We start from the raw sequence: 26,208 nt of genomic DNA, 5'->3' as shown, positions 1-26,208 counted from the left end.
TTGCATGTTAGGAAATACTTGAACGCTTATTGTTATGTGTGTAAGATCTGAAAGCCAACTCAAGACGTTTCCTCCCCCTGACTACTTCTACCTGCGTAGAAATACCCCTCAAGAGGCGGCACGGCTGGCAAGCTCGTGAAGGAGCAGTGTCCCACCAGAGAGATTCTCGGATCAGCTTGACCAAGGTCACCTTTCAACTCCGCCGATTGCTCCGCAACACCCCACAACAGAGGAAGTTGAGCAGTAGACACGTCCTCGGGGGCTGATGGCAAGCAGCGCTAATAGCGGCGCTGGAGCTGCCTGCTAGCGGCATCCCTGGTTTGTACCGACGAAACCCCATCGCAATGCCCGTGATAATCGTGACAGAGCCGAGGATGATGACGGTGATGATGGCTATGCAGCTGTAACCCAGCGCAGTGAGGGATTGATAGTCACCGGATTCCTGACCCTCTTTGTCATACCCAGTGACTTTGACCAGGAACAAGCTCTGGGACACAAGCCAGTGGAAAAGGCCGGATAATGCCACGAGAGGGATGCCATATTTGTAAGGCAACTGCAGGCGGTACGTTGATCGCTGCTTGCCGACTGGATCTGTGACTCTCAGACTCTTGCGCTCGCGGGCGTAGTCGAACCATTCTTGCGAGAGGAGCATACAGGTGTACAGACTGTTGTATGTCAGGAAGAGGAAGGAGAGTATCGTCTGTGGGCTATTGGCGACCAGGATTGTGCCATAGAGCGCGCTAGCCTTCTCCATGTCGTAATAGAAAAGTTGCGTTATCGACTCGCCCGTGACGGCGCCAAAGCCCAGTTTCCAGAGATATGCAAGGCTTTTGTTGCTCAGCCTGTCGTTTTCAATGGCCAGTGCTAGGAGCCCGCCGGCGATGAGAAGAGTCAGTGTACAACTGCGTAATGTCAGCGGTCGTGCTTCGCTCATGCCTCTTCAGGCAGGCGTCTCACTAAAATTCATGAAGAGGGCATGCTCGAAATAGACATGAGGGAATCAACTCACAGAATATTGCATATGAGCCAACGAGCCCGACTCGCACCCGAGAACCACTGAAGCCGTCTCTGTTTCCGCCACTGTTGCGGAATCATACGCCAATCCTGATGCATGAAGCGCTGCTTATCAGCCAAACACTTCCCCACCGTTTTTGGATCATTTCTATTCAGGAAAGACTGCACGGCATCGCCGAGGGTGACGAGCGGCGCGTCCCTCTGGAGTCGCAAGATAGCCAGCATACAGACCACCTTGACCAAATTCGTCACAATAACGACACACATGATAACAACGCTGAAGCGCACCGTGCAGTGCTCCTCCACAGGCTGGCTCAGACAATATTGAGCGGGCAAATACACCCCCGTCGGCGTCTTCACCTGCCACTTATCCGCCACGCCCGCCAGCGCATCAAGATCGCACCCACCGGTCGTATGCTCCTTCTTGCCCGCATACGCACCACAGAGCCACGAATACGTGGGGCCCTGACCGACCTGATCGCTCTCGCCGACAAACAAGATCGACTCCTCCCCCTTCCCCTCCTCCTTCCCCCCCTGCCCCTCCCCCGTCCCCAACGCATCTGTGACAACCACCACATTCGCGCGTTTCGAAATAAACGCCTGCCCATACGCCCTCACACACTCCTTATTCCCCAACCTCTCCCAGCCCCACATATCCTTCAGCGGAATATTCAGCGTTTCCGGCGCCGCATAAACCGTCTTATTGATCTTCTCCGGAAAGAACCTGCTCAGATCCGTCTCCGGGCCCATCTCCACCACCGTTGCCGCAACGCCATAGACTTCATACCCATGATGCGCCAGGGTCGAAAACACCGCGCTGTTGTACAGCAAATGCAACGGCACGCCACTCGTGCCCAGCAAAACCCAGATTACTCCCCGCCATTTCCCCACATACCACAAATTCCGCACCGAGGGGACGCCGATATCCAACCACTTCCCACGCGCGTGCGCTTTGTCCACCTCCGAACGCGTCGGCGCCGAGAGCACTTGCATGCAGTAATTCGAGCCCGCGAGCAAAATGGTGCCGAGGACGTTTATCAGCAGATGCAACCAGAGGGAAAGTTGTTTTGTGGAGGCGCACGAGCCGGATTGTAAGGTGCCGATTCCGGAGGTGGTGCTGTGGGTTAGGGTTAGGGAGATCGTACATAGGGTGTTGGTCAGCAGGACGAGGGAAGCGGCGAGGGCGCACCAGGTTACGCCGACGCGCCAGCCGGTGAAGGGGATGTGGTGCCAGAATCGCTGGGTTGGGCGGCGGCTGGGGGCGGGGGAGGAGTTGGTTGGGGGTTTTGTGGTGGGCGTGTGAGGGTCGTTGTGCTTGCGAGGGGTGAGGAGAGGGGAGGCGTCGGGGTCGGGCGAGTCATCGTCGTTGCTGAAGGGGCTGTTGTTGCTGTGGTTTGCGAGACGGGCTGGTGTGGTCGATGAGGGCGGTGTGGGCGCAAGGGAGTGCAGCTCCACTTCATTCGAGGATGCCACGGGCGCGTAAGTGTATGCTTGGTTTTGAGACCAGGGCGTCCATGAGCCTGGCTCGGTGGCCATCGAACAATGGCTACTATTGTATTCTGTGACCGCGAATGGGACCTCAGGGGTAATTCTGGATAGCGAATGTAGCCATATCAGACCCGATCTCGACGCAATACACCGGCCGGCTTTAGCCTGTATGTTAAGATGGATATTCAATATGTAGGAGGATGAAGCTGGCTTTATTATTGTACACAGCAGACGAAGGTGCTGAAACGTGGAGGCTGAGCGAAGGATGCACCCCCCCTCGCCCTGTGCTCGCTAGGCAGCGGAAGCCCGCAGAAAATGTCGCTAAAGAAGAGCGATGGATCCGTGGCGGAGCTGGCAATTTAAGTACACTTTACTATACTCGTCCTAGGCAGGGCATTCGAATTTAGAACCTCTGAGATAAGGTCGAGTGCTCTTTATGTCATGGGCATTTTCTGATGGGGGGTGGTGGAAGCTTCAGTAGCAACGCCATGTCCAAATTGCTATGGACAGAGCAAGTCCTAGGTAATGTATCCTACCAGGGGAGGGGTGGGGGGGTCAAGGCAGGATCGAGATCAACTCCCACCGTCCGCCTACGACGACGATATGTTTCAAGAAGTCAGAAGGTCGACTGGATTCAGAAGACTCGTGCTGTGATCTGGCCGGTGTTGCCCATATTTTGTGTTGTGTTACTGCTTGGGGGATCCAATAGATACTAAATTTTGAAGAGAACGTCCTGGACACAGAAGGTAAGGTTTTGAGTTACTGTTCGTGGCGAAGGAATACCCTGAGCTACGCCTGTGTCGATGCTCTCCGTATCGACAGCGCAGGATTGAGAACATATCCTAGCCTATCGTATCATACTCCAAGCATGTTGTTTGGCAAGGGGAGTTTGGGAGAAGGCGCAGATGATGAGTATCGGGTTGTGGCCTTGCGACAATGGTTCTGATCGAGCTTTCCTTATATGAAGGACATCGAGGATCTAGTGGTGCAGAGAATCGAGGATCAGCGAACAGACCGTCGTTTGACTAAGGCAGTACAGTTTATTCGGGAATTTCTGACTCTTTTCCCTTGCTGCTCGGGGGACAGACTATACAGGGAGCATCGATGTCAGACCATGTCCCACCTGCTCAGGGGGAAGTAGTGTGCAGACATTTATGTCCAGTGTAGAGACTTCTACTAGGATGAAGCTGCATGGCAACAGATTCACTTATCAAAAAATCAATACTGCTCAATTTGTCGAGCAATAGAGACTCTAAGTTCCTTTTCCAACTCGAAAAAACACAAACTGTCGATCTTGAATGCAGATTCAATGAGGGAACTGCGAGGTTTTTTTTTTATGTAGTTGCACTCTGATCGGGTGTTTGGTTATGACTATCTTCTTGGGTTTTGTATCTTCCTTTCAACAGCGCTGCATAGTATCCAAGACATATGTTCACTCCTTTTCAACTCATAGATGCTCAGTGAACTTTCATTGGGCGCAAATTGGTGTGTATCTATTTGCCCGCAATGAGGCCGTTAGGTCCTTGTATCTCACCAAATCTTGGCTAATATCTTCGTAAGAAGGGGAGCCCGAATTTTTATTTCTTCGCACAAGGCAGACAAGGCCTGAGAGAAACCAAGAATGAAGAAAAGTGACGTTTAAAGAATGACACCGGACATTGTGCTCCACTGAATAACGGATGTATGCCACGGTCTTCACGTCATCCTATCGTAAATGAAAGAGCTCAACATCCCACACTCGTGCTGGAAGACCTTGTTCCTTGATCGATTCAAGCACTTCGAGTGCCGTGTATCAAACTTAGCAGGAAGTAGGCAAATCGCAAAGCTGCATCGTGGTTTTCATCAAACACGTCTATTGGCATCGTCGAAATTCTCAAATCTCCTCGATACCAATGCACGCTCGGCGGATTGTTTCTTGATTTAAATGGTGCAGAAGTCCACCAAAATTTCTTCGTTGATGAAAGAACATCGGATTGGTCACTGAATCGTCTATTTTTGGAGGAAGGAGACAAAGTCAGTGCAGGCTCTTATACCGATGATTTAGGCCTTCTTTGCATTTCAAGTTATCTAAACCTCAATATCCTAAAATGGTCGGAAATTAGGTGGTTAGGCTTCGATCATGACCTTGATGACCAGATAAGAGACTCCGAGGGGGGACTTTTTCTTTTTTGGTCGACGACGAGTTGATTGATCTTTAGATTCAACCTGGTTCCAGTATCAAAATGCTGCTCTTAGCAAGCACGACCGTTCAGTGCGATGTTGATCCACTCAAATGCCGTCATTCTCATCGTTGGTGTAGGGCGATTAGGTCAAAGAAAGAGTAGCCAAGGGAATTCCTTGATCAGGGTACAACAATCACCGTATGACACTACATTTATCCGACAGGACCCCGTACATCGCCCGGAGAGCCTGATTTCCTCCCACCATCGACAGTGAATACCGGCTCACGATGTTTCGCTGTAAGATTTTTCACAATGTCAGCATTCGGATACGTCGCCCATTTATTCGCAGCAGCGGCATCAAGCGCGGTATTTCTGCCGGTTATGGACAAAGTCACTTGCCCCCCATATTGGGCGAATGTATAGAATCCCCCGCCCCCGGAGTTGCAGACCGTGAGTATAGGCACCACTGTATCGGTGAGGACTATGCTCTCGACTTGAACTTTATCGTTTGTGATCGAGGGTATGATAGCGCAGGTATCGGATACGAGGACGGTGGGTACTATTAGAAAGCCAAATGCAGGAAGCTCGCCCTTAGAAATTAGGGTGACATCCTTGTTGTGTGTGAGAATGGGGAGTTGAATGACGGCGTTGTAGCAGTCTTGGGGCACGATCGGATCGTTTTGGGGGTCGTAGGAAGTGCAAGTAATGGAGCTCAGTTGTGGTTGGGGAAAAGCTGCGGAACCGCCTATCCAAGTAGCACTGAAGAGTGTGAGCATCAGTAGCGTGAACATGGTTTTCGGTCGCGAAAGCCAGGCAAGACACATCTGGAGATGACAACAGACTTGCGGAAGATAAGTGCAAGCAGGACACGTCTGTTCTTATTAAAGACCCTGCGCTTCGAGCCTCGTCTCCTTGAAACGTTTCCTGAAGACATTGGCAGGAAAAGAGTGTGAGCAGGACATGCCCATTCTCATTGAAGAACCTGCGCTTTGAGCCTCGTTTTCTTGAAGACATTGGCAGAAAAAGTCCGCTCGTGCGGATAAAGCCAGCAGCCTCTTAAGAAGGCTGTCGGCTCGGTGTTTTCTCTATTCTTAAAGCATCACTGTCAACGCCAATTATATTGCTGTACGCGAGACATATAGCCCGCTGTCGCGTTAAGACAGCCGTAGCCCTAGCCATCAGGAGGGTCAAAGCTTCTTCACCCCTGAAGACGTCGTTTAATATCGTTTGGCAATTACATCACCATCGGATACACATATCCATGTTAGAAGTCTTACGAAGACTTTGACAAGCCTTGCAAATCGTGTTGCTGAGCCGCGACTGAAGTAATCTCTGTCATCAGAGATCGCGTATCCCTTGTGCTCGTCCAGCTTTTGAATCAGGTCCCTTCCTTTTCAATTATTAAAAATGGGCATATCTAGATGGATAGATCAAGCGCCAAAACCCTAAGCCCCGCAATCCACGACAGGGGGCGACAGCGTTGAATGATAGCCTGTAGTATATTCAATCGAGCGAATCTCATATCCTGACCCCTCCCCCTATCATCCCCCTCCACCCACTCCCTCCACACACTCCCTCCCCCCACTCCCTCCACCCACCCCCACCCCCACCAGCCCCCACCCCTACCCCCCAACACTAAACCCAGCACACCTACAAACGCCCTCCGCCTTCCTCTGCGCACCTAGAAGCACTCCAACCGGCACGCTACCCAAACACCGACTCCGTACGCACTGCCCCACGTACTGCCTCAACACGCCGACATTCGTACCGGTGCACTGGCACTCGAAATCGAATTCGTCGCAGTTCGTGTGCTTGAGGCGTGTTGTGGTGAAGCAGGAGTACTAGATTGGGGGGTTAGTGGGGGGAGATAGATGGGGAAGAGGAATGGCAAGGGGGATGGGGAATGGGAGAAGGAGGAAGGGTGGGGGGAAAGGGGAAGGGGAAAGGCGAAGGGGAAGGGGAGGGACATACAATACAATCAGGCGCCTGCAACGCCATAGCTGTCGCGTTACAAGTCTGGGGCCCTCCTTCGCCTTGAGGTAGAGGTATGGGGAGGGGATGAGGGATTGCATTTGCAATTGTCATCGTGATGAAAGCGAGGATGGCGATGATGAGGTGGTTCAGCATTTTGAGGCTGGGTGGCTCGTTCTGTTAGAAGCTCAAATTTGCCGAGGAAAACGAATCGCAGTCGATGTTGAGCTGGTGATTCAGTCTGAGAAAGAAGAAAGACGGTGTGCGGTAGACATCAAATGGCTCCTCCAAAGCCAGCTTTCATAATAGTGAACAGCAAACTGACATCAAAAGCCCGGGGCATTCTGGGGTCTTTTCTATCTTCCTCATCATCACATCCCATCCTGCTGAGACGTTCCCTATGCCATGTCATGAAACGGCTTCGATAGCGATGGAAAAGAGTGCAGGATCAAGCAATACAGGCATGGCTGAAGCGACAGCGAAACACATGGGGAGTATGTACAACTCGGAACCCCCTTGTCGACATAAAACGAGGATGTCGATGACGCTACAAAAGGTACGAACTTGTCTCGCAAAGACTTCCCACGCCGCACGTTCTCGATCCGAGCCGTGTGTCATGGACGTTGAGCATGATGGTGAAAGATGAAGGGTGAAAGAAGGGGTAGAGCAGGTGAATAGCAAGCGCGGTGATACCTCCGTGAGTTCGAGCTTAGTCCGGGAGGATGAGAAGGAGGAGGTCACGCAACTGTTTCAGAGAAATTGATCTGATGGACATGGAAAGAGATTCCGGTCATATAACGGAAAGACCAGCTCACAGAAATTGTTAACTAATAATCGAGCGTGTTCTGGGTGGTGTGGTGATAGACAGACTGTCTTAAAGAGCGAAGATCACAAGTCTTGGCCGGGCAGAATGTGGGATTCGCACAGCGGGGGTCTGTTCCTCGACGCAAGAGCCCGCCTCAATCGAGAGTGTGAAACAGATAGATTGACGACTTCCCAGTGAAGCAATATAGGGTAGGAAGATATCACTTTCATCTATATTGTATAAGCGCACTTATCACTTTTCCGAGCCGAAAAACAAGGGACAGCATCTGAAGCCAAAGCGAAACCCGCCCGCTTACCTTCACCTCTGGCGCTGAAAACGGCCTGAGAAGGACGCTACAGGATTTTGCTACATCGTCTCCTGTATCAACTTCGGAATGAGAATCCTCTATTCGTCGGCCCGATCCAAGCAGAGTCAATACTCCTGCACGGCTGCAGCTAGGCCATGCAGACACATGACTAGGATTAAGCAGGCTTAGATACTCACGCCACCAAGATCGTCCTCTTCGTACTCTTCCTCGCGCCACGCACCTGGGGTATCTTTCAGTCGTATCGGGACCATTTCTCCATTCAACCCATTCTCAGTCCATACCTCTTTCAGTATTTTGGTGAGATACATCCGTAGCGATCTCAAGCCGCGCAAGTAGCCGCGGTCAATGCCATTCGGTTGATGCGGGGGGCAGAGCGCTGAATCAGACATTCTATCCTCTGTTGTGACACAGTTTGCAAAATCGACAAGTTTGAGTCTGATTGTCGAGCTTAGGTCGGCATTCTCTGAATTCTCAGACGGCTCCGGTTTTGCTCCATCATATAGCATGAGTAGACTGCTGGCGTAGAACCTGTAGCCCGGCAAGCCTTTGATGATTCCCTCTAGTGTCGAGATCTTCTCGAGCGAAGCAACAACATGTGGGATGATGCTCGACGCAGATATGCCGTCGAAGAAGAATTTTCGAAGAGCACATTGGAACTCACTGCCCGCTTTGACATTGCGACCGTAGTATTTGTCCAGGAAGATGAAGTCTTCTTTAGCGGGACTCCAAACTTGCATACCACAGAGTCGGACCCCAAGTTTTTGAGACGTCGTATCTTTAGCTTTGCGACGTTGTGACTTCTTCTTCTGCTCATTTGCTTCGATACCATATTGTCGAGTGCCCATCTTCAAATCGAGCACGCATGGCTTTTTCATATTGGAGGTCAGATCTTCGAGGAGTAGGAACAATTCTATACGCTCATCGGGTTGTAACTGAGCCTGCTTAGGATTCGCCGGCAGCGATGGATGTCGAGCGAGCGGCAGGGGCTTTTCTTGTTCAGAGAGGACTGCTTTAGATTGGGTCGCTTCCGTAAGTGGTGCGACGGCATTCGGATTGTTCGACCCCGTTGCCTTCGACGTCCCTTGTCTTTCTTCGTCCTTGCCTTTGATTTGCGCGTCACGTGGTCCCGGAGGAACCATGGAGTCCATGTCCATCGCAAACATTCCATCTTCCTCGTCTCCGCCATAACCTTCATCCTCATAGAACTCATACGCACTTCGTTGATTGCTGTCGACATCTATTTGCTTGCTGCGGAGCCCGCTACCAGAATGCCGTCGACGAACAGCACGCGTGGCTGAGATGGCAGCACCGCGTGGTTGACTTTCTTCTCTGGGTTGGGCTGGATCTTCGCGAGTTGTTGACTGCGAGCGTCTTGTTCCCGTCTGTGGCAAGAGCATTGACGGCTTCCAAGGAGGCCGATTGAGAGGTTTCGTAGCTGAAGCGGCCGAAGCATTCTGCGTGATCTTGTCCAGGTCTGGACCTCGGTCTTCTGACTCAACACTGTTTTTTGGCGGCAAGGAATCACTCAAGATTGATCGCTTTGGTTGCGAGTTATTAGCTCGTGTTAAAGAGTGATGATTTCGACCATGACGACGACTACGATAGATGGTGGGAGGAGTGAACACTTCTCGCAAGACTTCATCTTTCAATTTAGTATTTACAGTAGTCGCTCCCCAGCTTATATTATGCCTATGCATAGAAGGTCGGGTCTCAGGAGTGTGTCCATTTACTGCCGAAGCGTCCTTGACGCGAGCATCAGAGGCCACCGTTAATCTTGACAGTATGGGCGAGATAGGTGTAGGGAGCGATCGAAGACCAATGCCATGGCTGATTTTTGTCGGTGAGAAAAGGCTTTCGGGAATGATATGCCGATTCTGCGCTAGAATGACTTGGGGCACCTGACCCTTCTGCTGAGAGTGGCTGACAGTGCGGCTATGATCATCTGTACCCTGGGTGACCTTCCCAGCTTCTGATGGTGGGCTCTTTGATGAATCAAGGTCTGCTCTTCGCTGTGGCGGACTCACTCCATCTTTGGCTTGCTCCTTGGCCTTTTGCTTGCTGGACTTTCGGAACGTCACATTCAGAACTCCAATATACCTGTTGAGGATGGCCTGTCAGTCAAAAAACTCGAAAAGCCACGATGAGAGCAATATGGCGCATCAACGTTCGCTTCAGACTCACGTACTTGGGTAGAAACTTGAGTAATTCAGGATGATGTTTTTCAACCAGCTCGTAGAAGCGGTTTTCCCGGCTTGTAAGCTGTTTGCAGACTGCACGCTTCGAAAAGCGAAACACGGTCGTATGTCCTCCGACTTGGTGGTTGTAAGGCTTGAGCTCGACAGCACCTAGCGGAGCAGCTGGCCTTTCCTTCTTTTTTGCATGCAAGAATGAAATTTTTGATGTAGGTGACGCTCTTGGAGTACTCTGAAATTCGTCAGTCTGGCTTGTGGAGCCTTGGGATTCTGTTTCGGATTCCGATGCTGATGTGCCTGACTCCACCCATTGTTTGTAGTCAACGATATCCCCCGAAGATTGTCTAGCTTGCTGAAGATCACCATGGAGATAACGACTCTGATCGCGCGATTGCAGATGTATATCAACGTCTTGAGATGCCGTCTCAGGCTCGTCATCTAGTTGCAAAGCTGCTTCCGGCAGACTCGAGTCTTCGTTTTCTTCGCCCTCCTTCTTTTCTCTCGCTTCTCCAATGGTCACATCCTGTAAGGCGTCAGGCGATGGTTGCTGATGTGGGTAATACAAGGCAGACGATATTTGTTCCTTATCCGATTCGTCTTCTTCGGTCTCTCTGTCGTCTTCGTGCACCTCTTCAAACGTGGACCCAAGGCCTTCAGTGGATATCTTTTCTCCAGCCTGATCCCTGCCTGCTATAGTCGATACTCCCGGAGACTTGACTTGCGAAACTCTGAACTTGTCGTGAAACGGTACAATGACATTATGGTGATGGCGTATTTCTTCAAGAAGCCTAGACGGAAGGCGTTTCCTCGATGTGGTCTCATTCTGCTTTGGGGCTTTGCTTTCATACGCGACTTTTGGCTGTTCCGGGGAAGAATGGGCAGGCTCCACGTCAATTTGATATTGTGCATGGCTATTCGGATCCTGTGAGCTGCTATGAGCTCGTAAATTGGGTTCCGAGTTCGAAGATTTTCTATGTCTCTCAGTACCCTTGCCAGGTCCTATAGGTTCCTGATCCAGTGGCTCGACGTTGGGCGCAACTTCAAGTGCACTTCCACTTCTAGCACGATGAAAGTTGTCCGGTATAGAGGTCGGCGACTTTTTTGGTTGTGGAGTCTTCCGCGATTCCGTAGGGGTAGCATTCTCTTTGAAAAGGCCCAGCATGTGGCTTGACTTTCGGCTTCTGGCATTGATAACTTGCGCCTCATCTGCAAGCATTGCCTCTATACTTTTCTCGACTCGCTTCTGGCTTCCTCGACTTGAGCTTCGTGTTCTCTGCTCTGAGAAAGCTTCTTCGCGAGCTCCGCGTGCCAACAGAGAAAAATCCGGCTTTTTCTCTGATTGCTCTGAGGAGTGAACGGTTGTCGGAAGTTCCGTTGCTGACTTTGATTCAAGCCTTGCTCCGACGTTGTTTTGCAGCTCCGCCGAAGTTTGTGCAGGCCAAAGACCCATTTCAGTATATCGATCCCTGGAGGCATGATCCTCCTTTGATGATATTTCATATGTTGTATATGTTTGTTGACTATTTTCTTCTCGGAATAGCATAGTACCTAAGCTCTTACTTCCATCTGCTGAGTTGCTGGCTGGTCGTGAAGGTAAGGAAGTGGATCTACCAGATTGTAGCAAGAGAGGTGTCGGCTCTTGCCCAGGCGACTGGCTTACTTCTAGACTCATTTTGTCTTCGTTTGACATGCTGTCAAGGTTGTGCCTGCCAATTTTGAGTGCGTGGAGACGCGGAGTGCTTGCATTGCTGCATTCACTCAGCTCACTGTTCCCTTTGACACCAGACTCTTTCTCTTCTGACGCATTGGCCGTGTAGTTCGACAATGGCACTGATTGCCGTACGTTAGGTGAGGCATGCTTTGCAGGTGTTATCGCTTCTGGCTCCGCCGAGGGTGTTGTCGAAGACGCATCTTGGGGGGTGGCTTTCAGTGGACCTCACCAGCAACTTCGGTGAGGAAGAATTTGAAGCGGGAGGGGAGCTTGACATGAGTCAAGCAATTGCATCAGGCTTGTCAAAGCCTTCATTGCAACGGAAGGGCAGGCGAAGATATACAAACAGCATTACGACGCCAATGGAGAGGACTTATCTCGTAGGGCTGAGGACGGCGGGGCGGGGAACGTCGGCTTAAAGCGGAATTGAAATGAGTGAACTGGCAGCTTACTCGTTTCGCTTCATCGCATATTCTTCGTCTACCAATTTACTGTCCCAAGACGACCACGTTGCTGGACCCTGGGCCTCTAGAGGCTCCGCACCCGCACTGCCCGTAGGGCCCGCATAGTTCTACTAGACTTTCCGTGGACCTGACAAGAAACAGACTCACGGCAAGGAGGTGGCCCCTATCTTACGTACTGGCAGAGTGGCAGAGCATGTTGTGCTGTACGGATGGACATTCAAACAACTGCTTTGACCGCCTTTTGCGCGTCTGCTTCAGACATCAATTCACGTCTCCACGTGCTCGAAACACGCCTGCCAATCAATCTTGAACGTGCGCCAATTGTTATGAAATACGGACGAGACGATAGCATCTGCATTTTGCATTTGGATCGAATGCAAGATCTGATCGTGCTTGATGCAGCCAGTCAATCTGTTCTAGACTTGGCACATGCACCTCCGGGGCGACCTTCAAAGCTCTCGGGCTCTTTCGTCGTATGACCAAGCCCAACGACGAAAGCTGCTGTGCCATTTTTCTGGGGTATATCCTATTAACATTCCTCTCCTGATCAGGCTGTTGCACCTCTATCCGCTCTCTGGAGAGCCTCCTTTTACACCAGATCGAATCATGGTTCCAGCGCCTGAGCTCAACCCTCCATTTTCACATCGCCTTGCTTAGATCCTTTGTCGCCCGATACCCAAAGTACATTGTTACACCTGCAATAAGAACCTGAATCAGCCTCTTTCATCAACTCTGCCAGCGTGCTCTCCAAAGACCATTGAGGTTTCGCCGCTCATACTGACCGTATTAGGACCTGCCCTAAAGTTCCTGTGTTCTTCCCATCGATATATTCCTCTGTATTCGACAGTTGTATGTTCATGTAGGAGTCTACACTGATCAAACGACCGTGGTATTCGGTCTGGCCCCACTTTAGACGGATGATGACTGGCTCGTTGACCCTGTTCGTGCGCACACATTAGCCAGTCGTTGCCGACAACGAGGCGTAGACGAATGGAGTAATCTCAAGCTGGTGGACCTGGAGAGATTGGGTCGTCGCAAAGGGTGTGAGAGGTGAGTCTTGGAAGACGTACAATGATTGTAGCATGGGCCTCGGATTTATTGGGACAGACTGTGAAAATTAGCTTCTCAGACCAGACCAGAGCAAAGGCCGGCCAGATCAGGGCCCGAAAATACTAACAGCCATTTTTGCGACCTCTTGATTTTTGGATTGTAATCGCAGACCCAAAGCGCACTGTTCAGAAGCAGCAGCTTGAAGTTTCTCTGTTCTGACGTCGGGACGTAACAACTTTTGACCGAACTCACCAACCGATGCCGCATCTAACGCGCGGACTGCGGGCTCCACAAATGGAAGCATCAATCTGAAAGAAGTGCTATTAATTGATGCCTGAAGATGGATGCGAGGTGAAAGTAATGGAATGACGATGAACGGTCATGCTCTACGAGCCCTCAACTTAACTTCACCATCTCCACGCTCCTAGAATGGCTACCCAGACACCCGCGGTCGTCATAGACAAGTAAGAATCACCCAAGGCTGGCGTATCCGCAAGCAATGCTGATTGATCATAGTGGTACTGGCTTTTCAAAACTCGGTACCGCTCTCACATTCCTTCACCTCGCACGGAACTCTCTAATCGCATGAAGGCTTCGCTGGCAACGACTCCCCTTCCTTCGTCTTTCCTACAGCGATATCTACACGCAGCGGCGTTGGTGGCACCGGTGGTGCAGGCTCTGGACGTCCACCAGTGGCTAGTAAGCCTTCGTACTTGACAGGAGGGGCTGGTCCTTCAGGCAATGTATCTCACAAGAGGGGAACGGAGGATCTCGACTTTTTCATTGGGGATGAGGCCTTGACTGCGGGGAGCGGACCTGGTACGATAGCTACTGCCTGAGCTATCAAGACTTTACTGGCCGCTGATTTTGATACAGGGTATGGGATACATTATCCTGTACGGCATGGCCAAGTCGAAAACTGGGTATGTTGAAAGGTGTTACGCTTCGCTTCAAACGCTGACGTCGCAGGATTTGATGGAACGATTCTGGTCAAATTCAATATTCAAATACCTTCGAGTGGAGCCAGAAGACCACTACTTCCTCCTAACAGAACCTGTATGTTCCTTCGCTGTCCCCTTCGCCCTTCATACAACCTTATCAACACATTTTTGTTCAAAAGGAGCTCAGGAGCTTCCGGTAGCGCACCCACTGACGAGAATCGCAGCCTCTAAATCCGCCAGAGAACCGTGAGAACACCGCGGAGATCATGTTCGAGTCCTTCAACTGCGCAGGTCTTTACATAGCCGTACAAGCAGTACTCGCCCTTGCTGCCAGCTGGACCTCCTCCAAAGTCACGGACCGGTCACTGACCGGCATAGTGGTTGACAGCGGCGACGGAGTCACACATATAATACCAGTTGCTGAAGGCTACGTGATCGGCTCATCGATCAAATCTATCCCAATAGCAGGCCGAGATATCACATACTTCGTACAATCATTGCTGCGAGATCGAGGAGAACCCGACTCCTCTCTCAAGACGGCTGAGAGAGTGAAGGAAGAATATTGCTACGTTTGCCCAGACATGGTCAAAGAATTCTCTCGCTTCGATCGCGAACCTGAACGCTTCCTCAAACACACCGTGACCTCCCCGAACGGAAGGACAGTGAATGTGGACGTTGGCTATGAGCGATTCCTTGCCCCCGAGATCTTCTTCAACCCCGAGATCTGGTCTTCAGACTTCCTGACTCCCCTACCAGAGGTTGTGGATGGCGTCATCCAGTCTTCACCCATTGATGTGCGGCGTGGACTGTACAAGAACATCGTGTTGTCGGGTGGCTCCACTCTATACAAAGACTTTGGGCGGAGACTGCAAAGAGATATCAAACATATGGTAGACGCGCGCATACGGGCTTCGGAGCTCAAGTCTGGGGGAAAGAAGTCTGGAGGCCTGGACGTGCAAGTAGTCACCCACAAGCGGCAGAGGCACGGACCGTGGTTTGGAGGGTCACTACTCGGGCAAACGCCAGAATTCAGGAGCTATTGTCATACCAAGGCGGAGTACGACGAGGTGGGACCAAGTATTGTCAGGAGGTTCAACCTGATAGGAGGTCCGGGCAGTACGTAAACTTTCAGAACAGAAGGAGAAAGACTCGATATTGCCTGTACTTTAGCGGGTAACGATACCTTGTTGTAAGCTATCTAGGGCATGCAAACCGGTACAACAACGCATTCAATGACTGTTGCCAAAGTTGACCTGACACTTTGCCTCGCTCGTCCATGCTCAGAGGTTGGAGCTGGTCATGAATGTCAGCTTGGTAATAACGTTGGCTCACACGCGGCCTCGAGTCAGATCTGTCCCGCAAACGTAAGCCACGAAGGATCGTGAAGGCGGAGCCGCTCATCCAAAGAGCCGGAAGCACTGGGGTAATGTTGCATGTAAAAAGATACAACATCGGGCTGTGACGTAGTCACATGCATGTATCGACAACATTGATTTGCAAAAAAGAGGGTTCCGTAGAAGTTGCCTCGTGCGTGTGGCGATGAACGTACGATCATTATTGAACCCTGCACGGGCGGTGAAGGCCGCATCCTGAAGGGTAATAATTGAAAGCTATATGAAGTAGCATACTCCGATACTACTGTCCACGGCTGCTCAAAGAAGCCTTCCAACAAGGCAGCGTGGAGGCTCAGAGATGCTATTTGAATTGTACCTGGAATTAGGAAAGAGTTGGAGGTCTGTGTCATTCATTGGATATACGGAGGGGTGATAGCGGCTCCCCTATCGGTCGTAGTCGCCACCAGCCCGTACGAACCCCGCCCCGCCTAAAAGCCAAGAGAACTCCACCCCAAAGAGACCCCCTGCCCGTTAGGTGGTAGACAATTAGTGAGCATCAATTGTACCAATGTATCTTTACGAGCCACAGGAGAAATCTCCTACCATCTAAGTCCCATACTACTCCTTTGAGATCTATTCTTTCTTTCACAGCACATCTGCATCACTTCGAACACCTTTTGGGGAGCAGCGACACTTGGCTTGGCTTCCCAATTCGGCAGCTACCATGCTCTCAACCCAGTATTGATCTGCACCCCCAACGCGCTGCCAGTCGACATCCCACACGGCCTCTTGAGTTGCCAGCCATTGCGCTGTTCCAGTGCACTTGTTTACCACGAGTATGACCCAGCTGTTTGGCTACTCATCGCACAGCAACACCATGCCGAGCACCAAGAGCGAAAAGCGCCATTTCTCTAGCAACTCCAGCTCCTCACGACATGCCAACTCCTCCAAAGACTTCCCTCAGAAAATCAAGAACTTCTTCCGAATAAACAGCTCCAGTAGCAATGTTAATGCCGGTATCAACAACGATGGCGCTGCTCCCTTACCAAAGCCAGAAAAGTCAACATTCAGGCAATCCCGCTTCTTGGGCCTTACCCGACACCGATCACAGACGATAGCAAGTGAGGGTGATCCGTTAGAAAACCATATGTCACCCACAGCAAATGCCAATCCATACTTTGCCCACCAAGGTCCTCCAGCCCTCCGGCATCACAACGACAGCAGTGTCCCTCCCTCTCCCCCAGATTCGCCTAGAGTGACAAAGGTGGAAGCCGTGAGTGGCGCAAATGATCAAGCTACTGCAGCAGGAAAGGAAGAGTTGGCGAGAAAGTTGCGAAGGATAGCGTCAGCGCCCAATGTCCAAGGATTGTTGGGAGGGTCGAAGAATGACGAGCGGCCGTCCACGGCAGAGATTGGCAAAGAACCTTTGGCGCAGAATGCTAGAGATGCATCACTGAGCTTAGTTGACCACAACAAGGGCCATTTGTTGCCTGTACCCGATCCAGACGGTAGTCTGGATCCTCCGCCGTTCCGCAATTCGTTAGCATTTCGAAGAACATACAGCTCCAATTCGATAAAAGTAAGGGAAGTCGAGGTTGGGCCTGGAAGCTTTGACAAGATCAAATTGATAGGAAAGGGGGACGTGGGCAAAGTATATTTGGTAAGGGAAAAGCGATCGAGTCGGTTATATGCTATGAAAGGTGAGCCTAGCAGCAGAGAAGACACTAGGTGTTGTGCTAATAGGATACAGTCTTGAGCAAGAAAGAGATGATCAAGAGAAACAAAATAAAACGAGCATTGGCAGAACAGGAGATCCTTGCGACGAGCAATCATCCGTTCATTGTAACACTATATCATTCATTCCAATCAGAGGATCATCTATATTTATGTATGGAATACTGCAGTGGCGGAGAATTCTTTAGAGGTTAGCGACCACATCGCTCGTCTTGTCAGACATCACTGACGGATGCAGCATTGCAAACACGTCCTGGTAAATGCGTACCGGAAGACGACGCCCGCTTTTATGCAGGAGAAGTGATCGCAGCGCTCGAATACCTCCATCTCATGGGTTTCATCTACCGAGACCTGAAACCAGAAAGTACATCCATTCCCTACCTGACCAACCTCTCAGAGTATTCTCTGACAAATCACAGATATCCTCCTGCATCAGTCCGGCCACATTATGTTGTCAGATTTCGACCTCTCAAAACAATCAGGGCCCGGCGGTGCCCCTACAATGATCGTCGGGCGAAACGGCGCCATGGCAGGCAATGGAGCTCCTATAATAGACACAAAGTCCTGTATCGCAGATTTTCGTACCAACTCGTTTGTCGGAACAGAAGAATACATAGCACCAGAGGTGATAAAAGGCTGCGGCCATACAAGTGCGGTGGACTGGTGGACCCTGGGCATATTGGTGTACGAAATGCTGTACGGCACAACGCCCTTCAAGGGAAAGAACAGGAACCAGACATTCGCCAACATATTGCGAGACGATGTGCCATTCCCCGAACATGGCGGCGCGCCGCAAATATCGAAGTAAGCCTTCCCATCTTCTCTTCTTCCCTTTCTGTCTCCCTTCCCACCCATCTATCCAAACCCCCTCCTCACAGACCCTTTCTGACCCTCTTTCTCTCCCTCCACAGCCTCTGCAAATCCCTCATCCGCAAACTACTCATCAAAGACGAACTTCGCCGCATCGGCTCCCGCGCTGGCGCTTCCGACGTAAAATCCCACCCCTTCTTCCGCAACACGCAATGGGCGCTTCTCCGGCATATGAAACCGCCCATGACACCGCATCAAGGTCGGGCCATCGACACGGTGAATTTTCGCAACGTGAAAGATTCCCAATCGTCTATGGATATGGGCAACTCGAATTCCAGCTCCAATGGTCTGACAATGCACTCGGGCAACACGAACGGAGCTAGTGGAAAAGGGGGAGGGGCAGGAGCAGGAGCGAAAGACAGTGGCGGCAGCAGCGGCGTGCCCGGTGGTGTAGGCGGTGGTCTCGGTAAGGGGGGCGTGACGAAGGATGGCGCGCTGGGCATCCCCGCCGCGGGACTGAAGGGCGTGCCGCTTGATAGCGGATTGGCGACGCCTGGAGGCGAGATAGTGGATCCGTTTGAGGAGTTCAATAGCGTTACGTTGCATCATGCCGGAGATGGGGGTGGAGGGGAGGAGGGGAGGTGATGATTATGCGAGGGATGGTTGCTAGCTTGGGTAGGGGCCCAGAGGACGCCGCTGCGGGTGTGCTGTGCTGCGGATGGCTGAAAGCAAAGAAGGGGTTGCTGGCTGGCAAGGAGAAGGGGCGCAATATATCGCCGAGGGGGGGGGGATATAGTGACGGCAAGCAAGAAAAAGTTGGCCATGACACGAGCTGGTGTGAGAGAGAGAGCGGATGGGATGTTCAATGATGTGAAAAATGCATTTCAAGCTGGTAAACCCTCTGACGCAATATCGATGGCTACCATACATACGTTACGTTACGTTCGTAGACAGCGGGCGTCTTTTTTTTTCTTCTCAAGGTGGGGAAGGGCAGGGCAGGGCAGGGCATATCTGAGAAAAAATATGGGACGAGGAGGATGGGAGATTGTTGCTTCACCCACGTCCATCACGTCTTCTTGCTAGATAGATAGAAGGACTTCTGCAAAAATTCCGTCATTTATGTCTCCCGTCTTGATGTACGGAGGTGGATGGATATACAAATCCCTCAGCCGTCCCAGGAGGTGCAAGGTTGAGATATCAGTGCGCAGCGCGCGGGCGAATTATCTTACCTTACCTTACCCTACCCTATCTGCCTACTTAAACTTCTCTCTGTTCAGAAAAGTTGTGCGTTAAGTCGATGGATCCATCCGCCCCACACCCACACCCCTTCCCATAGCTCAACCCTACTACACATCTACAACAAGCAAACCAGCCAGAACACCAGTCCTCCCCATCCCCATCCGCGTCCTGTCCGTCCGGCACCGTTTAGAACCGCTGCCGTAGCGACGCCTTCTCTATTCAACGTCGTCGCTGCCGTCCATCTCGCCTCCCCCTCCCCCTCGCCCTCGCCCTCGCCCTCGTCTTTCACGGTAGCGGCTTGTGCTGAGGAGTCGGGGGAGGAGAGGGAGTGGGCGTGGGGGTGGGGTGGGGGAGCGAGTGCATCCCTGTCCCCGGCCTCGTCTGCACCAGCGATGGCGAGGTGGTGGGAGGTTTCGTTGCTGTTTATGGGGGGGGGGGATGGGGATGGGGATGGGGGGAGGGGATGTTGTCGAAGGGGGGAGGAGGTGTGGGAGTGGGAGGAGGTGTGGGAGTGTGAGGAGGTGTGAGATGTGCTAGTGAGAGAAGGGGCGTGGGTAGACGCTTTAGAGGTGGTAGAGCGGCGGGCAAAAGGCGTGGAGACGGTGGATATACATGCTTGAGTTTCGCTTCCGCCTGTCGTGGAGTTCGTGCTAGCTTTGTTCGGGATGTATATTGCGCGGGTGGGGGTTGGGGAGACTGGAAGAGAGAGTTTAGCTGAGAATGTCGTGTTTGTCTGGCTTTTGGCTAACGGGTTGGATGACCTGAGTGTGGGTGGTGATACACGGGAGAGGCTGGAGGCTGTGTTGGATGTAGTGGTAGCTTTGGCTCGTGAGGTTGAGGTGTTGGTGTGAGGGTTCTTAAACAGAGGAGCACTGAGGGGGGTGAGGAGAGAGATGTCAAGTGGGGTGGGGAGGTGCGAGGTGGTTGTGGTAGACTGCGGGTAAGGGCTTGGGAAATGAGAGGAGGGGAGAGGGGTGTTTGCGAACTTGGAACGGGGAGGCTGTGGACGTCGAGAGACTGGATTCTGGAGGAGTCCGATTTGAGGATGAGATCTAGGATGGGATAGAGTTGAAGAAGGAGCTTGAGGTTGAGACTGAAGATGCTGAGTTCTAGAAGGGATCTGAGGTTGCAGAGTGGATCTAAAGAGATCATCTCGCCCAGCAGAGGTTTCGGAATCACCTTGCTTGGAAATGGTGTTTAAGATGAATCTTGGGTGTTCTTTGTCAAACTTCGCCATCGAGGTAATGCTCGGTAGATCTGGGCGGGGCCAGCCTTCTGGTTTTGCCTTAGGTGCAGGATGCACTGTATGCGAAAGAGGAGTAGTAGCTTGTCCGGGTATTGAAGTCGATTTAGTCGGATGGTTCACATCTACGACGATGGGCCCAGCCTGGCAGCGAGAACTCCAGATCTCGCAATTGTGAGATGGACTGAAGGACGGCCGAATGAAGTCTGGACGCGTTGTTGTGTTGAGCCATGTACCTGGTGGCGCGGATTTGAGACTTGCTGTACAGCTTTGCTTGCTGTTCAGTCGGCCGCTGAGTTCGGAGGCCCCACTATTCAATATCATGGAGTTGCGAATGATGCTGCTTGTGCATGTATTGCTGACAGTGTTTGAGATCGTGGTTCGTGCAGCTAGAGACCCGTTATGTATCAATGTGCTACATTCACCAGAACGTGGGGAGAGATGGAGGGTGGACTGATCTCACCTATGGCAGCTGAGATGGTTATTTGTATGATCGCAAGAATGGTCAAGCATGATAGCTGTATGTATGTGTTATATCGCACGTTTTGCAGCATCCCGGTCATCCCGAACTCTTTCAGAGTAAACGCATTGCAACGCACGTAGTAGAACATGACATGAACATTGGAAGTAGTAGAGCAAACATATTCCAAAGGACAGTTTGACAACAATTTTCTGAGACGGAAGCGAGTGCTCAGACAGCCATGACAGTAGAGCGAGCATTTTCCAAACATGATATACATAGACGAGCATCGGGATCCCTTACGACGCTTTCTCGCCCATTCTATTCCCATTGACAGGCAAAGAAACCAGAACATAGCAAGCAGCAAGGGTTAATAGCTGAATCTACCTAACACGACGCCTGTCGTCGCTGGATTCTGTTTCACGACTGTGATGCAAGCTGTAAATAAACATCCTCTCAACGATGAAACAATCCATATAATGTTTTCAGTATGATGTTGGATGCCTCACATGCGGCTCCAATTTCGAAAGCTGTCTATTATTTGTTAAGCGCCGACTTCGTACGTATTTTGGGTCGCAGTAGCAGCTCGCAGCCGACCATGATCCTTCGGTCCTTGCCATGCTAGAGTGCGTTTCTGTAGCCGCTGACCTTGGGTTTCTAGGGATACGCTATTTCCAAGGAAGACACGATGGAAGCTATGAGCTAAGTCGCTCCGTTGCCGATGTTTTATTAACCCAAGCGCTGTAATACGTTGGTTAGGAGACCAATGCTCGCGTAGGAAGGCCGCATTGAAACACATGCTGCATGGCTTGACGGTTGTCTCTATTGTTTTACCGGCGTGTAAGGATAGTGATCGCCCACGCCATGCTGCGAAATCGTTTCAGGTATTCCTTCCGCCTCCTTTTCGTAGGACCCGGAGCTGCGAGTAATTGCTGAAATGATGCACAGCTTCATGATGCTCAAGGGTGGAGGAAAGGGTCTGCACCGAAGTCCAGCGGCCAACCGTGTCAGAGAAGTCTTGGAGCTCACGCTGCATTGCCTTATGTTGCTTGTTCAGCGTAGGATTCTAAATCCTCTTGCTCTTGAAGCATACTCAAGCGTTTTCCCAAATTCAAATTAGTCACATTGGCCATGCGCTTGTCATTCCATCCATTCTCATCAAATAAGGATGCCACTTGCATGTGAAGTATATCGTCTTTCAACACGTGTTCGCTGTAATCTTCCCAGCTGTACACGTGTTCGAGCCAGTGACACCGAAAGCGTGCTTGCGATCTGAATCTGCAAATTCATATCAAAGCTTTGAGTCATACAGCAGTCTCCCCACCATAACATCCTCAGGTATAGCATAGACAGGTCTTTACGTAAACAATTGTGCCAGCAAGACCAGCACATCTCAAGCAAACGTGTAAAAAGAGCTTTATAGCCACGGTATTGTCTTGGGTGTTTCCCTCCGCTGCGCGACTATTGTTTTTATAGCCGGGATAGGCGGTGGTCTTGGAGCCAGAACGTCAGCATAGAATTGGATGGCCGCGAGGAAAGCGTCATGATTGACTTTTGGTGACGAAGTTGTATCATTCAGTTCAGCTTGGTTGGCAATGCGCTTGAAGTACTGGGTGGCATCAATCGTGTCTGCTGCCCCCACGCCTGGAGAACGTTCTCCAAACAGACCAGATCACCATGTGTGCTGTTTACTCTTCCTATTGTCTCTGCCCATAAACCAGTGTAGTCCGCAGGAACGAATTGCGTCTCGATGGCTAGTGACGCGTAGAGGGTCTACCAGGTTTCCATAATGACCGAGCGTCGAGCCGAACGACTCGCCTCCGACCTTGTCGCTATGAGCTCATCTTGGCCGGACGAATCGGTTGTCAAGGTCACACTCTGCTTGTGCTCTGATAACCGAGGAAGGAGGAGAGTCTTGCTGGCGGAAGTCGACGTCCAGCCAGAAGTCAGGGAGCAAGGAGATCTTGGTAGCGGTGAGTGATCGGGCAAGCGACGAGTGATCTTATTCGGCCATGCTGTCGTTATAACATCGCCGTCTGCCAGATCATCTTAAGACCATCACGCTGGCGGTGCGTTTAGATGTATATGCTGCTGCATTGTGCACTTGGTCTCATTCGTCATTTGCGGGAGAAGAGAGTATAGTTGGAGTATAGCCAATCAGAGCCGGCAAGGCAGTGATTACTAAGCCTCACGTTTAATACCAGTGGTATTTATCAAGAATTACTCCACATCAGTCCTTGTACGCAAGTCATTGGTAGTCTTATTGCTGTCAAATATCAGAGAACCTGAGAGTGTTCTGATGCCCTCAAATTACTTTGAATAGTAATTCAATTACAGCATCCAATAAGGTATCATATACAAGAATAGATCTATCGTACACCCTTCTCCTCTCTTAAGCCAGCAAAACAGCACGGTGCGAACTCGACTCAAACATCCTTTTACTCTGTCAATTAATTAATCAGTAGCCACCCTGCGTGTCCCCCTCTCTAACCTTCGCACATCCCACTCATCCTCCCTAACTCTAGCTCTCCGATCCCTCGCACTCTTCAATGGCGGCGTAGGCTTGATCCCCAGGCCCCTCCCCATTGCTAGGTCTTCCCACGACATCTCCGTATCAGATCGCGCCGGCGTTTTGAAAGCAAACTTGTCTGCGGTGCCTCTTCTTGGTACCGAGCGTCCGCTCAGTGATCCGTCGGCTGAAGTTCCTGTACCACTCCTTTTTGGCGGTTTGGGGGAGGATGATTTCGAGATTGCCTTCCGCTCCAGAGCCTGTGGAGGCGGTGAGCCCTCAGATGAAGTTTCTGTATTAGTCCTTTGGGGGGATTTGCCCAGTAGACTCTCCGCCGTCCCTTTTCGTACGAGGCTATGCCCAGGTGCCACATCGTTCATCGAATCTTCCGTATTCGTCCTCGTCGGTGCCCGAGAGAGTAGACTTTCTGACGTCCCCTTGCGAATCAGGCATCGCCCGGCTGCCAAGTCGTCCCACGGGATGTCGGTGTTTGTTCTCGTCGCCGCTCTGGTAGAGTCTGTTTCATTGGTCCCTTTGCGCATAAATCGGCGCCCTAGCGCAAGATCGTCCCAGGAGTTGGATGTTCCTGATGTGTTAGTCCTAATTGTTGCTCGTGTTGATGCGCTATTAGATGTTGTTGTGCGCACGAGTTGCCAATCTTTGGGGAGTCGAGATTCGTGGGCTTTTTGAAGGCCTCCTATTGTTCAATTGGCGTCAGCAGAGATTCTGCACAACACGAGAATCAACATGTATTGAGGTGAACTTACGGATCTCGAAGGTCACATAGCTCTGGATTGGGGGGAGGAAAACCATGATAGCAATGACTTGTCCGATTGTCCATGTCTGCAAATCATTTTGCTTGGGATTGTCGAACGACTGGAGTGAAGTGATGAATTCTTTGATGAAGAAGACGTAGAGACACAGGAGCACAACGGTGATTGTTGTGATTAGGCGACGATGTAGTCGCTTCTTTGAACTTGGACGAGTAGGTAAGGGCTTTTCGCTTTCTATCGGGTCGGTTTGCGACCGTGGCAAGGAAGATTCTGGTGCGGCGGTACGAAATGGTTGTACTAATAGATTGGCAATAGACTTTCGACGTTCTTTTGCGGCTTCGAACATAGGGTCCTCGTAATCCTCATGCGGCAGATACTTATTCTTTAGTCCTCGAACGAGATCGATCAAAATGAGCGCGAGGAGCACGCTAGAGAAGACGATGGAGAATTCGGGTCCGATGACCGATTTCGAGCCCGAAGAATCAGTCAGAGAGGTGCAAAATACCGTGGGCTTGGCATTCCCACAGCCCGGATATAGATGCGAGTCGATTTCCAGAGGCTTTGTCTGGTAAGTTGGAGAGGAACCAGTTGAGATGACAAATGTTGCCGTGCAAAGAGCAATCGTGATGGCTGAGAGGATCCATAATTCCCAGGATGCCTTCTTCACTGCCCACAACCGATAGAGGATGAATGCAATCGGCAGCGAGCTTCCCGAGCAAAGTGTCTTGATCAGCTCATAATTGTTGAATATTTGGCCTAAAGAATTTGATTCTATGATGCCCGTGTTCATAACGACTATCGCAGCAACTTGAATTGCAGACATGAAATAACACTGCGCCTTGTGGAATTCTATGGCAGCAGTCACGAGGGCTTCCCTGTGTCGCTTTTGCTTTCTGTGAATGTCACGTGCTTTAGCTTTTGCTGCTGATGGTCCAAGTCGACGGGAGAAATATGCAAGGCTCAAATGGTATGGCACATGCTCCCAAAAGGTGATGAGGGTAAATATCAGCAAAGCGATAATGATTTGAAGATAGTAAGATATCCGGACCTGCAACGTTGTTAGGCCATGGGAAGAGCACCAATGGTTATGAGAGGTCTGGAGACTTACACCGGTGCCACCGATCTCCGTGCTTACAGAGGTATCAACGGTAGAACAGATCTGGGATAAGCATTGACCCATGGTGGCAGAAACTTGTGAGCCATTCTGCGACTTGGGCAATACGAATGTAGAATTAGGGCCAAGATCCAAGACCGGCCTGCAGACGGATTCCACCTCACTATGAAAATTCTTACAATACGAATCATATTGGCACCAGTCAACGTAACCATTCAGGCAGGTACCTATTGTATGTGTAATTCCTTGATATGAGTTGTCGATCGCGTATTTAGTGGCAATGTCTTTGTCGCTCTGACTAGCTCTGCCGCCCATGATGTACTGTGAGATAGTCGGATAGGCCAGGCAATTTTGCAAGTTATTGGCCAATCCAAAAATTCGTTCCACCTTGGAGCAGGTCTCTTTACATCCGCCTGGGCAGCCATCTCTGAAAAGGCCAAATCCACTGTATTGATCGAAGATCTTTGCCATGTCTGGAATGTTAAGAAATGTCATAGTTGGCGGCAGCTCGCTGATTCTTGTTGCCATTTTGAGTGAGCTCGAGGGGAAACTTCCAAACGTTTGTGCTGCCTCTCGGGGCCTTGTTTATGCCCCGTCCCTAAATACTACCGGAAGTCTGAGTTGCGTGCCATTTTTGAATCCTGGAGGCGAAGGTATCGACTTATTACTTCTCTTTGCGATTGATAGTCGGCGATGATATACAGTCCAAACGCCGACTTAAAGTATCATGCGTAGCCAAGTCAGCGGCGGAGATCAAGTCAGCTGCGAAGTAAATGATGGTAGGGCGATTATTTTTGTAACGGAAGAGATCGTTGGAAGTGATCAATGAGAAGGGAGAAAAGAAGCCATTCATGTCTGCGCAGTGA

General features: G+C 51.0%; 5 protein-coding genes across 5 annotated transcripts; 3 read left to right on the top strand and 2 right to left on the bottom strand.

Annotated features, from left to right (window-relative positions):
- Positions 1-7,932: 7,932 nt before the first annotated feature.
- Positions 7,933-11,650, bottom strand: KY384_007958 (uncharacterized protein; the record flags this gene model as incomplete). The annotated part of the gene is made up of 2 exons (XM_044816447.1): positions 7,933-9,879; positions 9,950-11,650. The coding sequence occupies 2 exons, from the start codon at positions 11,648-11,650 to the stop codon at positions 7,933-7,935; spliced, it is 3,648 nt and encodes a 1,215-aa protein (XP_044667087.1).
- A 1,964-nt stretch (positions 11,651-13,614) lies between these two features.
- Positions 13,615-15,250, top strand: ARP3 (Arp2/3 complex subunit, actin nucleation center; the record flags this gene model as incomplete). The annotated part of the gene is made up of 6 exons (XM_044816446.1): positions 13,615-13,649; positions 13,702-13,724; positions 13,777-14,004; positions 14,062-14,108; positions 14,155-14,241; positions 14,351-15,250. 6 exons carry the CDS (start codon positions 13,615-13,617, stop codon positions 15,248-15,250), a joined length of 1,320 nt encoding a protein of 439 aa, XP_044667086.1.
- Positions 15,251-16,337: 1,087 nt separating this feature from the next.
- KY384_007956 (uncharacterized protein) lies at positions 16,338-18,002 on the top strand (the record flags this gene model as incomplete). Its single annotated transcript, XM_044816445.1, has 4 exons — positions 16,338-17,160; positions 17,204-17,302; positions 17,433-17,558; positions 17,653-18,002. 4 exons carry the CDS (start codon positions 16,338-16,340, stop codon positions 18,000-18,002), a joined length of 1,398 nt encoding a protein of 465 aa, XP_044667085.1.
- Positions 18,003-18,247: 245 nt separating this feature from the next.
- Positions 18,248-18,873, top strand: KY384_007955 (uncharacterized protein; the record flags this gene model as incomplete). The annotated part of the gene is made up of 2 exons (XM_044816444.1): positions 18,248-18,626; positions 18,662-18,873. 2 exons carry the CDS (start codon positions 18,248-18,250, stop codon positions 18,871-18,873), a joined length of 591 nt encoding a protein of 196 aa, XP_044667084.1.
- Positions 18,874-23,400: 4,527 nt separating this feature from the next.
- KY384_007954 (uncharacterized protein) lies at positions 23,401-25,870 on the bottom strand (the record flags this gene model as incomplete). The annotated part of the gene is made up of 3 exons (XM_044816443.1): positions 23,401-24,152; positions 24,223-24,984; positions 25,522-25,870. The coding sequence occupies 3 exons, from the start codon at positions 25,868-25,870 to the stop codon at positions 23,401-23,403; spliced, it is 1,863 nt and encodes a 620-aa protein (XP_044667083.1).
- Between the last annotated feature and the right edge of the window lie 338 nt (positions 25,871-26,208).

Source organism: Bacidia gigantensis (genome assembly GCF_019456465.1).
Source record: "Bacidia gigantensis strain McMullin 20006 chromosome Unknown contig_278, whole genome shotgun sequence".
NCBI lineage: Eukaryota > Fungi > Ascomycota > Lecanoromycetes > Lecanorales > Ramalinaceae > Bacidia > Bacidia gigantensis.
The sequence above is the reverse complement of the archived record's forward strand: the minus strand, read 5'-3'. Positions and strand labels throughout refer to the sequence as shown.